Below are 13575 nucleotides of genomic sequence, written 5' to 3'. Positions count from 1 at the left end.
TAAATTTAACCAGAACCAGGGTTCTAACCAGAACGCTTAGAGATATCTAATTATAATTAGTTTCATTATTCTGTTAAAATTAGGAAATTTAAAATCTGACTGTATAAAAGGAATAATAAATCTTTATAACAGATGTATTAAGTTAATTCTTTTTTTAAGATTTTTTTTTTATATATATTTGAGAGAGTGGAAGCAAGAGGGATGACAGAGGTAAAAGGAGAAGCGGCTTCGCCACTGAGAGGAGAGTCCAATGTGGGCCTCTGTCCCAGGACTCTGGGATCATGACCTGAGCCAAACGCAGCCGCTTAGCCGACTGAGCCACCTAGGCATCCCTAAAGTTAATTCTAAGTGGAAATCATGAGCTCTCAAATTGATAATATAGGAAAAACAATGGCTGGAGAGTAAAGGAAGAGGAGACAAATTAATAGGTGTGGTAAACCACCACCACCACCCTTGGGGCAAATGAACTGTTAAACAGGCTGCTGCTTCCGGTATTATTTTGAACTTATTTATACAATTTAAATACAGTTTATCTCTTGGGATACTGATTTTAATAGGAAAAAATAGACAAATTGAATGCAGGTTTAGAATAATAACAACTCCTCAATTTTACTGAGCCCTTTTCAACTTTAAGAAATTTTTTTTTCCAATTCATCTCACATACATCATTCCTTTTGCTCCTCATAATCCTATGAATGTGAGCAAATTTTATTCTGGTTTTATGTACCAGGGGAAAAAAAAGATACCCAGAGAAGGATCTGCCTGAAGTCACAATGTTTGTAAGAGTTAGAACCCGCACCCTGGTGCTCTTAATACTGGTTTCCCTACTTCCAATCTGCATCCCCTTCAGCCCATGCCCTATGTCTTGCCTTATCTCTCATCACAGTAACTTAACTTTTCTGCTGTTATATGCCTCCTAGGACATGGCAATTTTAATAACGATGCAATATGTATTGTACCTATCTACTTAAAAATTTTTTAACATACCAAAATTGCATTAAAACATCAATATGCAATTATTTTCCCACCACTCAAAAAGTTTAATTATGTATTGAAGATTCTGGACCAGAAAATGTGTAAGGATAAGACAAAGAATATCAAAATAACTTGTAACAAATTTCTAGAACCTCTCACATATTAAAATTGTTAAGATAAAAATAGGATTTACAATACATGTTTGCCATTATGGTATAGTTAAAAAAATAACACCCATACTAAAATTAATTCATCCTACTTATCAAAATTCCTATTATATGAATGAAAATATTCAAATGCTTATAAATAGGTATTCAAAGTTTCTTTTGAACATTCTTTGGTGTTCATAAAACTGCATATATTATTATAGATCTCTTTATCATACATTTTTTCAGACTATACATTCAGTTTAAATTGGAAATGAAAAAATATAAATTAGATATTGTTATAGAAAGTAGTTACAGGGTAGATATTTTGATTTCATGATGCAAAAGTACTTATGGACAAGATTTACTTACTAAATTTAAAATAACTACCTATTCTTTGATACTTCTTATAGATCCACATGTCCCAGAAATTAAAAAAAGAAGCTGTGTTTAAGGCAGAAAATTCAAATGTGAGTTGACATTATTTATGATTCTCTCAGCTGGTTGTTTCACAAAATATGGAGCTAAATGAAAAATGAGAACCCTCACATTGCTTGGATCCCAGCTTGACAAGCAACGTGGAATGGCAGATGCATAACAAGAAATGGAATATTCTACTTCAGAGGAAGAAGACAAGTGATCGAATAACATGCACACAACTTAGTATAAGCTCTTTACCCTAATAAAGTAATTATTCATTTGCAAATATTACCAAAAGTAAAAAAATTTATTTTACAGAGTGGTTGGTTTTTGTAATACATCAATAATGTTATATACTTCCCTATTCTCAATGCTTGTCTCATTTCAGTGGTTGGTTTCTCCCAAATAATTTAGTTTACATTTAAAGTGGCAATACAGCTTTTACTTAATGGATTTAAGTTATAATTAGAAACCAGTTTTATATACAGAAAATCCATAAATATAGAACTTTTATTCCTATTTTATCCTAGGGCTATGCAAAAAATTGACTAAAAATTTTTCATTTGGGTCTTTGTAATAAACATGTAAATACATTATTTACAATGGAGATGCTTTCTGACAGAAAGTAAACACACAAGTAATTTTGGTCTTCATTAGAATCCATCATTATATGTTCATTTTTGAAGATGATGTGATACATCATGTTCACTCAAATTTTAAGATTCCTGTTATACACATAATTCAAGTAATTATTTTACTTGTACAATTAATGCTTCGTTCTGTATTTAAATTTCCTTTAAGAAAGATTCCTTGATCCAATAGCAGGGAGCTTTAGAATTTTTTTCGAATACAGCAAATGTTTCTGTACAATTATGTGCAATTTTCTTCCTTCTGGCAATATTATAAATACCGAGTAAATTAATCTTCATTGTTCATATCCCACAGGTAATTCTTGAGTTATCTCACATGATGTAAGTACCATCTTTGTAGTATTTCATGGACTCCATTTGTTTTGTCATAGCTAGAACATCATGAAATCCAGTACTTAGGCCAGACATATGTTGAAAATATGCCTCTTTTTCCACTTGAATTGTTAAATTGTTTACTCCAGCATCTTTAAGTATTCCTGTAACCTGTTATCAAAACCCATACATTTTAAAGCATTTAGATTAATACATTTAGTGCATATCTTATAACTGAGATTACATTTTTTTCATAGCCACAGATAGTCAAAGATAATCCTCAAAGTAATATTTATTATTTATTTGGTCAAATGTTAGCTATATTTCTTTAGACGGCCAAATTACTGACCTGACATTCAAACTTGAAAAGGGAAATAGCTTTTGTTTCTAATATGGTAGGTTTAGAATAGGAATATAGGGAACTGCTTTGATCCTTACTTCCAATCACAGCGTTAAATGCTGCCAACTTGACTGTAATTACTGTTAATCTAAATCTGTATTTATAATAATTTATTTCTGGATAATCGATTGGGAGCCAATGTGGATCATAAGTAAATTTTTTTACATTCACTTAAGCCTGTCATTTAAGCACTAAAACTTAATTTTATTTTAACCATTTTGGGCTGGAAAACAAATCTAGACATAAAAAGTAAGTTATATTATCCTTGAACAGCTAAAAGATTGGTGTTTTTGAACAGTTAATTGATTACTCAACTGTGTAATTTATAATGTGTCCCAGTTTTTGCATGAATTAACTCAAATGAGATTACTTTAATTACAGACAAAAGATTATCACCTGCTGTACTATTCTTTGTTCCAGCACATCTGATGTCACCTGTATATGAATTGTTCCTGCCACAACACTGGCTGAATGACGCCAAAAATGAGGGTCTCGGTATGATATTAATCCTTCAATTTTCTGTATCTGTCAAATAAAAGAAGAGATGATGTAAATGGACTTAAAAAGCTGATTTACTTAACAGAAAGCAAACTTTTTGGTCCAAGAAACTACTATTAAGCTGATTTTAGTAAAAAGATAATAAGGAGAGCAAAGAAGTAAGAAAAGAAAGGGATAACTTGTTTGAAGTAAAGGTGCCTAAAATATTTTGAAATGGGAATGATGTCAGGGAAGACAGGTCTGAACAGGAAATGAATGGGGGTGACAGGTGTCTTTACACTCAACAGTTGCATACCCATTTTCACCTCTTTAAGAGGTACTGTGCCTTTTCTAAACACTGGATATTTTGAGTGGACTACCTGGTTTCCTCACATTTATACACACATTCATATATTAATGGTTACATAAACATGTTTAAAAGATATCCTCTATGTTTAAAAATGAACTGATTAAGTAACAGATATTGCATACATTGTAACACTACATGCATTAAAAATGTATGACGGTATTTATCAACATGACATAACTAAATGGGGAAAATTTTGCAAAGCAGTACAAAACAGTTTTTGCCATTTTTATTTTCAAAATAGCTTTAAAAATTTTAAAAAAGATTTTCTTTATTATTTGAGAGAGAGAAGCAGGCTCTGTCCTCTGAGCAGGGAAGAAAATGTGCTTTTCCATATTAAGATATTTTGAAGATGGGGTGCCTGGTTGGCTCAGTTGGCAGAACATGTGAGTTCAAGCTCCACACTAGTGGCAGAGAGTCCTTAAATAAAAACAAGGCAAAATAAAACAAAAATATTTTGAAGCTGGGGCGCCTGGTGGCTCAGTGGGTTAAAAGCCTCTGCCTTTGGCTCAGGTCATGATTTCAGGGTCCCGGGATTGAGCCCCGCATAGGGCTCTCTGCTCGGTGGGGAGCCTGCTTCCTCCTCTCTCTCTGCCTGCCTCTCTGCCTACTTGTGATCTCTGTCTGTCAAATAAATTAAAAATTTCCAAAATGGGCCTAAAGTATTTTTGAAATAAAAAAAATTTTTTTTTTCGGGTGCCTGGGTGGCTCAGTGGGTTAAGCCGCTGCCTTCAGCTCAGGTCATGATCTCAGGGTCCTGGGATCAAGTCCCACATTGGGCTCTCTGCTCAGCAGGGAGCCTGCTTCCCTTCGTCTCTCTCTGCCTGCCTCTCTACCTACTTGTGATCTCTCTCTCTGTCAAATAAATAAATAAATAAATATCTTAAAAACAAAAACAAACAAAACAAAGCAAAACTTTTTTTTTCTTTTTAGTAGGATGTAGGTGAGAAAACTTCACAAATTTACGAAAACAGTGGGTTAAGATGTTATTTCTTAAACATTCAAGATATTAACTTCTCATCAGCAGATCCTAATTTAACATGATATGGCAAGGGTGCCTGGGTGGCTCAGTTGGTTAAGCATCTGCCTTTGTCTCAGGTCATGATCCCGTGGTTCTAGGATTGAGTGCTATGTGGGCTCCTTGCTCAGCGGGAGCCTGCTTGTCCTTCTCCCTCTGCCTGCTGCTACCCCTGCTTCTATTCTCTCTTTCAAATAAATAAGTAAAAATATACCCCCCCAAGGTTTTTATTATTTGACAGAGAGAGAAAGAAAGCAGGAGAGGGAGAGGGAGATGTGGACTCCCTGTTAAGCAAGGAGCCCAATGCAGGACCTGATCCCAGGACCATGAGACCACAACCTGAGCTGAAGGCAGACGCTCAACCAACTAAGCCACCCAGGCACCCTAAGTAAATAAAAATCTTTAAAAAAAAATTAGGGGCCCCTGGGTGGCTCAGTGGGTTAAAGCCTCTGCCTTCGGCTCAGGTCATGATCCCAGAGTCCTGGGATCGAGCCCCGCATCGGGGTCTCTGCTCTGCAGGGAGCCTGCTTCCTCCTCTCTCTCTGCCTGCCTCTGCCTACTTGTGATCTCTGTCAAATAAATAAACAAAACCTTAAAAAAAAAATTAAAAGAAGAAAAGAAAAAGAACATGCAAGTCTTTATTTTGGGGTTGTGAGTTTGAGGCCCATGTTGAGTGTAGAGATTACCTTAAAAAAAAAAAAGTATCAAATTCTCTTTCTCAGGGTCATGAATTCAAGCCCCATGTTGGTTGTAAAGCTTACTTGGAAAAAAAAAAAATGAGGGGCGCCTGTCTGGCTCAGTCAGTAGAACCTGTGATCTCAGGATTGTGGGTTTGAGCCCCACGATGGGCGCAGAGATCACTTAAAAACATTTTATTTATTTTAGAGAGTAAGAGAGCGAGAGAGCGCACACACTAGTGGGGGGAGGGGCAGAGGGAGAGGGGAAAGAGAATCTCAAGCAGATTCCCCAAGGAGTGCAGAGACTGATGCAGTGCTCAATCCCAGGACCCTGAGATCATGACCTGAGCCGAAGGCAGCGGTTTAACCCACTGAGCCACCCAGGCGCCCTGAAATGTCATTGCTACAAACTGAATTCCATAAATTCCTGGGTCTGTTTCTGGACAACCAATTTTTTTTTTTTTTTAAAGATTTTTTTATTTATTTATTTGACAGAAATCACAAGTAGATGGAGAGGCAGGCAGAGAGAGAGGGAAGCAGGCTCTCCGCTGAGCAGAGAGCCCGATGCGGGACTCGATCCCAGGACTCCGAGATCATGACCTGAGCCGAAGGCAGCGACTCAACCCACTGAGCCACCCAGGCGCCCCTGGACAACCAATTTTTAAAAAATTGATTTATGTGTTTATTGCTGTGCAAGAATAAAACTGTTATTTGTGTTAGTTAATTCTGTAACTTTATAATCACAGAATGGGATCCTATTAGTTAATTCTGTAGTTTTTACATCTTTGTTGTTTTTATTCTCAAGCATTAACACTTCCAAATAAGTCTCTAAGTAATACTGGATTACCTATTCTCCCCCAAAACAAAAACAAACAAAAGAAAAGAAACCCAGGAAAGGCAACTGCACTGAGATTTAAATGCAAGAAATAGGACAACTTCATAATAGTTTCCCATCCAAGAAAAATCTCTCCATTTATTCACTCCCTATTTTCTTTTCTTTCTTTCTTTTTTTAAAAAAGATTTTGTTTATTTATTTAACAGAGTGAGAGAGAGAGATCACAAGTAGGCAGAGAAGCAGGCAGAGAGGGGGAAGCAGGCTCCCCACTTAGCAGAGAGCCCAATGCGGGGCTCGATCCCAGGACCCTGGGATCATGACCTGAGCTGAAGGCAGAGGCTTAACCCACTGAGCCACCCAGGCACCCCTCTTTTCTCTTCTTTCAAAGATTTCATTTATTTATTTGACAGAGATCACAAGTAGGCAGAGAGGCAAGCAGAGAGAGAGGAGGAAGCAGGCTCCCTGCTTAGCAGAGTCGGATGCGGACCTCGATCCCAGGACCTCAGGATTAGAACCTGAGCCAAAGACAGAGGCTTAACCCACTGAGCGACCCAGGCACCCCTCACACCCTATTTTATATGTATGTTAGTTATGTATGTATGTATGTATGCATATATGTATGTATTTACTTTTGAAAGAGAGAAAGAGAGTGTGTGTGTGCACACACAAATGGGGGGCGGAAGGGACTAAGAATCTCCACGTGGAGCCTGATGCAGGGCTCGATCTCACGAGTCTGAGACGATGACCTGAGCCAAAATCAAGAGTCAGATGCTTAACCAACTAAACCTTTTTATATCTTTTAAATAAAACTGTATTTTCTTAATTCATATTTTGCACATTTCTAGTTGAGTCAACTTACTCAATTTCAAATGCTATTTTATTTATTTATTATTATTACTACTTTTTCAAATGCTATTTTATTTTTTTTAAAGATTTTATTTATTTATTTGACAGAGAGAGATCACAGGTAGGAAGAGAGGCAGGTAGAGAGAGAGAGGAGGAAGCAGGCTCCCTGCTGAGCAGAGAGCCCGATGCGGGACTCGATCCCAGGACCCTGAGATCATGACCTGAGCCGAAGGCAGTGGCTTAACCCACTGAGCCACCCAGGCGCCCTCAAATGCTATTTTAAAAGGAAAAAATATAGTGAATAAATTACACACAGTACCTTTTCTAAAGCAAGATGTAGCTCTTTTTCATATTCTGGTGGCAGTCTCAAAAGTAGAACCTGACAGGCATCTTTAATCAGTGGAACAACACTGAGAAATATTAATATAGCAATAAAGAGAGAACACAGGGGATCAGCGATGAACCATCCAAACTGCTCTATAAGAACTGTGGATACAATTACACCAATACTGCCAAGTGTGTCTGCCAAAACATGTAGAAATACACCTACAAATAAAATATGAAAACATTAAAAATTAAAACACATCTCGATCTTTTATCCTTTTTATAAATATTACTGGGTACCTACTATGCACCTGATTTTGTTGGGGATAGTACTTAAAAAAAAAAACTCAAAAAACACGGTCACTGCTCTCAAAGAATTCACGGTACAGTTGTAAAAAGAGAAAGATATAGGGAACTACAGCTCAGACTGGTGAACTTTATGATGGTGTGGTTTTCCTAGAAATCACATAGAAGCCAAGTTCTGACAATACCCAAATTAAATAGTCACAATAAATAATTCAACACAGTAAATAATACTTCCCCTATACATTTTATAGTAAAATAAAAATTTCCTGGTTCTTTTGTAGTGAAAGTTCATAATGACATAGTATTTCCCTTCCAAATAATTTTTATGCAAAAGTCACTATGAAAAGGACTCTATAATACAATTATCTGATTAAAATAGACATTTATGAAGAAATGTGAGCATTTCCTAAAGCAGATGGCTTCAGACATTTTTTTAAGCCACAGAGTGTTTCTCTAAAATAAAACTGTAACCAGAAACCCAATATTTACTAAAAATAAGACAGTGTCAATTCAGAACACAGTTGAAAAATAGGACAGTATTTGGCAAGGACTCACCCCTCATGTTAGCATTCATGCCTCTGCCTGCAGATCCGTGGCTGTGACCATGCCCATGGTCACTGTGTCCATGCATATGGTGGGAATGACTGTGATCAGATGAATGACAGCTTCCCTGAGAAGCTCCATGGTTATGGTTATGGGCATGGCTAAAGGCACAGATACCAATGAGGTTTACTATCAGCCCTCCAACTGAGACTGGCTAGTAAAAGGAGAAAAGAAAGCCTTTAAATTTGTAATTTAAAAAATATATTTGTTATTTAAAAGCTACTGTACATCTAAATATGTTTTTCTATTTACAGTTTTCCAAAGTATTTTTGGTAAAATTTAAGTTCAATAAGGATATCCAAAAAAATTATTTTTTAATCTTTAAAAAAAAATTAACATATATTATTAGCCCCAGGGGTACAGGTCTGTCAATACCAGGTTTACACACTTCACAGCACTCACCATAGCACATATCTTCCCTCAATGTCCATAACCCCACCACCCTCTCCTTACCCCACTCCCTGAGGCAACCCTCAGTTTGTTTTGTGAGATTAAGAGTCTCTAATGGTTTGTCTCCCTCAAGGATATCAAAAATTTTTAAAAAGGAGATTTTAGAATATTTTAGAAGAAACATTTTAACTTTCAAATAGCAAAGTTTTGACAAGTAGAGGAATTTGGACTTGCTTTAATCAATAAAGAACATGTATCTGGTGCATGATTTATGAATAAGTTATACTAGAGTTTTGTTTCATTTAAATAGAGCTTGAAAGTACTGCTTACTAGAGCAAGTATGCACTCTAGCTAAAATCTTGTTTATATTACCAGATGAATTTCAGTTTGTAAGGCAATGATTATAATTTACTAACTAGTAGATTCCAAATATATATAATCTTATTGTGTTTCTTAAAACATAGTAAAATTTCCCAAAGTAAAAAAAAAGGTATAATGGAAAAACAAACATGTAATAGTAATCTTTCACTTTTTTTTTTTTTTTAAAGAAGTGAATGGAATTATCTTGATTTAATAATGCCATATAACACCCTAAAGGATAAACAAAGTTACCCTTTACTATCCTCTTATAAAATGATTTTGGATGTTCAGGGTGTTACTTAATTTACCATATATTATAATTTCTCCTTTAGAGAAATCCACTTGATTTATAAAAAGAATATATAAAAATAATGGGGACAGATAATTCAAATTAATTTCCAAAGATTATAAGACAAGAGATTCACTTTAATAAACATGAATGGAAATTATACACTTCTTAATGAGGCTCAGACCATTTATCTGTCTGATTTTAAAATTTTAGTTGGCTTTATGAACTTGAAAATGGTTCCTAAATTTTGAATAAAATCAAATATTATATACAGAGACTCCATCATCTCAAATATTTCTCCTCTAATGATAAATGTTTCATTTGTATAGATTTCATCAGAAAAAAATAATGTAGAAAGTTTAAGCATGTAACCCCCCAAAATCAGTCAATGAGAGAATGGTGTACTTTCTATGCACACACTAAAATACATACATAAACACCTTTTAAAACCAGCAATAATATCACATTATAATGCTGCTTTGGAATTTTTTTTAACTTAGTACAGTTTATAAGTATTTCTCATGCCAGTGTATATAAATATGCCTCATTCCTTTTTTTTTTTTTAAATAAAGATTTTATTTATTTATTTGTTTGACAGACAGAGATCACAAGTAGGCAGAGAGGCAGGCAGAGAGAGAAGGAAGCAGGCTCCCTGCTGAGCAGAGAGCCCGATGCAGGGCTCCATCCCAGGACCCTGGAATCATGACCCGAGCAGAAGGCAGAAGCTTAACCCACTGAGCCACCCAGGCGCCCCTGCCTCATTCTTTTTATTGGCTATACAGTATCCTATGAATGACAGCTTTATTTCTTTATTTAATTAGTCTTTTCCTTGGTGGACATTTTTTTGTCACCATTATGAGCAAAGGCACAAGGAATCATGCACCTTTACACATCTGTGCAAATATGTTTTGCAAAAATTTCTATAACAAACATTAAAGGTAAAAGATATAAGCATTTAAAATTCAAAATATATTTCTAAACTGTAATCAAAGCATTTTATTAATATATGCTTCCAGCAACCAGATTCATAACTGCTTATAGTCATCCAACAATTAATTGCTAATTTCCTACTGCAAGCCAGGTGCTAGTTTAAGTGTTAATGAGAGAAAATTCAGGTCCTAAAGATACTTCACTTATATCTTTAGTTGTGGAAGAAAGACAAAGGGTTATAAGTCAATGTTGCTTTAAAAAAAAAAAAAGATATAACAGGAATACTGAGAAAGGGAAATATACAAAAAAGTCTTTGAAGAGGGATATATTTTTTAAAGATTTTATTGATTTGACAGAGACACAGCGAGAGAGGGAACACAAGCAGGGGGAGTGGAAGAGGGAGAAGCAGGCTTCCTGTGGAGTAGGGAGCCTGTTGCAGGGCTCGATCCTAGGACTCTGGGATCATGACCTGAGCCAAAGGTAGACGCTTAATGACTGAGCCATCCAGGCGCCCTGAAAAGAGGGATTAATGGAAAATATCTCACTGGAAGAGACATATCAACAAAGTCCTGACAAAGGCTGGAAGGCAGATGTGAGGGAAGGGCATGCCAACTACAAGAAATAGCATATGCAAAGGTTTGAAGGTCCAGGGAGAACATTATAAACTACTACAATCAACAAAGTAAAGCCTTTAAAGTGATAGTATTTTTCTTTTCTTTTCTTTTTTTTAAAGATTTATTTATTTATTTGACAGAGAGAGATTACAAGTAGACAGAGAGAGATTACAAGTAGGCAGAGAGGCAGGCAGAGAGAGAGAGAGGAGGAAGCAGGCTCCCTGCTGAGCAGAGAGCCCGACGCGGGATTCAATCCCAGGACCCTGAGATCACGACCCGAGCCGAAGGCAGCGGCTCAACCCACTGAGCCACCCAGGCGCCCATAAAGTGATAGTATTTTTCTGATTCTATCTCTAATATTTTGCAAATTTCCTCAGGTATCTATAAAGCACCTCTTTTTAAAAATGAATTTACTTTTATTTATTTTTAGATTTTTAATTTCCTTTTGACAGAGAGAGACATAGCCAGAGAAAACACAAACAAGTAGAATGGCAGAGGAAGAAGGAGGCTTCCTGCAAAGGAGGGAGCCCCACGCAGGGCTCAATCCCTGACCCAACCCAAAGGCAGATGCTCAACAACTGAGCCAGCCAGGTACCCCTATAAAGCACATCTTCACAGAAAAAAATTTAATAAGTCAGAAAGAAATCTTAGGTTTTAGACTGTCATATAATATTCTAACTAAAATACCAGCAAAAAGGATTAATTTCTAAGAGTCAGCGGCATAAATTCAAAGACAAGATAAGAAATTATGTTAACTTAGAGGTGCCTGGGTGGCTCAGTGGGTTAAGCCTCTGCCTTCAGCTCGGGTCATGATCTCAGGGTCCTGGGATCCAGCCCCATGTCGGGCTCTTTGTTCAGTGGGGAGCCTGCTTCCCCTCTCTCTGCCTGCCTTTCTGCCTACTTGTGATCTCTCTCTCTGTCAAATAAATAAATAAAATCTTGGGCGCCTGGGTGGCTCAGTGGATTAAAGTCTCTGCCTTCGGCTCAGGTCATGATTCCAGGGTCCTGGGATTGAGCCCCACATCGGGCTCTCTGCCTGCTTCTCTGCCTACCTGTGATCTGTCAAATAAATAAATAAAATCTTAAAAAAAAAATAAAGAAAAAAAGAAAATCCTAAAAAAAAAAGAAATTATGTTAATTTAAATTAAAAAATAAAAGCTTCCTAGATCAGTAACTACAAATAAACTTCAGCATAGAAAAGACTGTATGGGGTATGAATAGAAATTCAAACAGGAGAATAAAGACTTACTGTTAACATGTGTGTGTCTAATTCCGGAGGATCAATTAATCTAGCCACTGACTCCATAAACACAAAAAAGGCTATTACCATTAGAAAAAGTCCATTAATAAATCCAGAGAGAATTTCTATTCGGCCATACCTAAAAATGTAGAATATATTTTTAGGAAAGAAAAATGACAAATATTTTTAAAGTATAAATATTATTTTAAAAAAGAGGATATAAGTCCAAATTTTCAACTACATACATAAATAATATGATCACAAAATTACCAAGATTTTAAATATCATACTAATGCTGGAAGAGTCTCTCTGTACTTTAGTTTGTTGCAATTATAAATATATATTTTTTTATAAATACAAATATTTATCAAAGTCCTTCAATGTTTCCCCTTACATAAAGCCTTTCTTAGCAAGAAGTTCCTTCTCTCCTTTTAATGGGCTCTCCCTTGATGGGTTCTGTACCTGTCATAACATACAGACTGCTTTGTACCAAAATTATTTGTATTTTTGGCTCACCTATCTTTCACAATGTTAACAGTTGAAAGAGCTGAATTTATCAATCTATTCAGGGTAGGTCTTACCAAAATTCTTTGTACAAATCAAGGATTCTAGTATTTGTTGAACTGAATTGTTGATGAAAGGGAATTTCATGCATAGCCTCTTCAAATTTTGAATACTCTTTCTAATGGCAAAGATACAAATGACCATGCACATTCCACTGTCTCAAATAAACTGTTAGGCAAAGAGCTCAAAATCTAACTGATTTTCTGTTCTCTCCATACAAGAGGAATTAGTCAGAGAATATAATCTGGAGCTTACTGCCATTTACTTGTTGATGATATGCTTGGTTTATTTCCTTGTATCTACTCCAATTTAAAGAAAACTAAGCTCTGAAAAATTACTTTTATTAAAGTAATTAAAAATTACTTATATTTAATTACTTGTATGAGTAATAAAATTTTATTCCCTAAGATGGAATTTGCCCTTAGATTTTTCCATTGTATTATATCACCTTGATGGTCAGTGTACCTACCCATAGGAAAAAATCCGAGTTGCTTTCCATCTACTCATCAAGGCCGCAAAAAGACCCATGACCAAAGCAGAGCAGTCAAAGAGCATGTGAAATCCATCTGAGATCAGACCCAGACTATTGGTCAACACACCATAGAATAATTCAACAAAGGTAAAAAGCTAAAAAATAAATTTTAAAGAAAAACAGGAGAGGATGTTAGGAAATACTGTCTCAAGAGATTTAACAGAACTTAATCATGAGAATTTTAACCCTTTAGTTAAACAAACTTCTTCTTAAAGATTTTTTTATTTGACAGAGAGAGAGACAGAGAGGGAGAGGGAGCAAGTGAGTACAAGCAGGGAAGCAACAGGCAGAGAGAGAGGG

The 13575-nt window shown here is 35.9% G+C and overlaps 1 protein-coding gene across 3 annotated transcripts in view; it reads right to left on the bottom strand.

Annotated features, from left to right (window-relative positions):
• Positions 1-1016: 1016 nt before the first annotated feature.
• The window catches only part of SLC30A5 (solute carrier family 30 member 5), a 36116-nt gene continuing 23557 nt past the window's right edge, over positions 1017-13575 (bottom strand). For 2 of the 3 annotated variants that reach the window (XM_059175156.1, XM_059175158.1), the window contains 6 exons: positions 13213-13370; positions 12189-12318; positions 8309-8510; positions 7443-7669; positions 3300-3428; positions 1017-2674 (listed from right to left, as the gene is read on the bottom strand). In XM_059175156.1, the coding sequence (XP_059031139.1) occupies positions 2504-2674; positions 3300-3428; positions 7443-7669; positions 8309-8510; positions 12189-12318; positions 13213-13370 (1017 nt within the window). In that variant the 3' untranslated portion in view covers positions 1017-2503. The remainder of the gene's footprint in view (positions 2675-3299; positions 3429-7442; positions 7670-8308; positions 8511-12188; positions 12319-13212; positions 13371-13575) is intronic. The other variant, XM_059175157.1, reaches the window with a different exon arrangement.

This window comes from Mustela lutreola, chromosome 5 (genome assembly GCF_030435805.1).
Source record: "Mustela lutreola isolate mMusLut2 chromosome 5, mMusLut2.pri, whole genome shotgun sequence".
NCBI classification, from domain to species: Eukaryota; Metazoa; Chordata; class Mammalia; order Carnivora; family Mustelidae; genus Mustela; species Mustela lutreola.
This window is presented reverse-complemented; position numbering and strand designations above follow the sequence as displayed.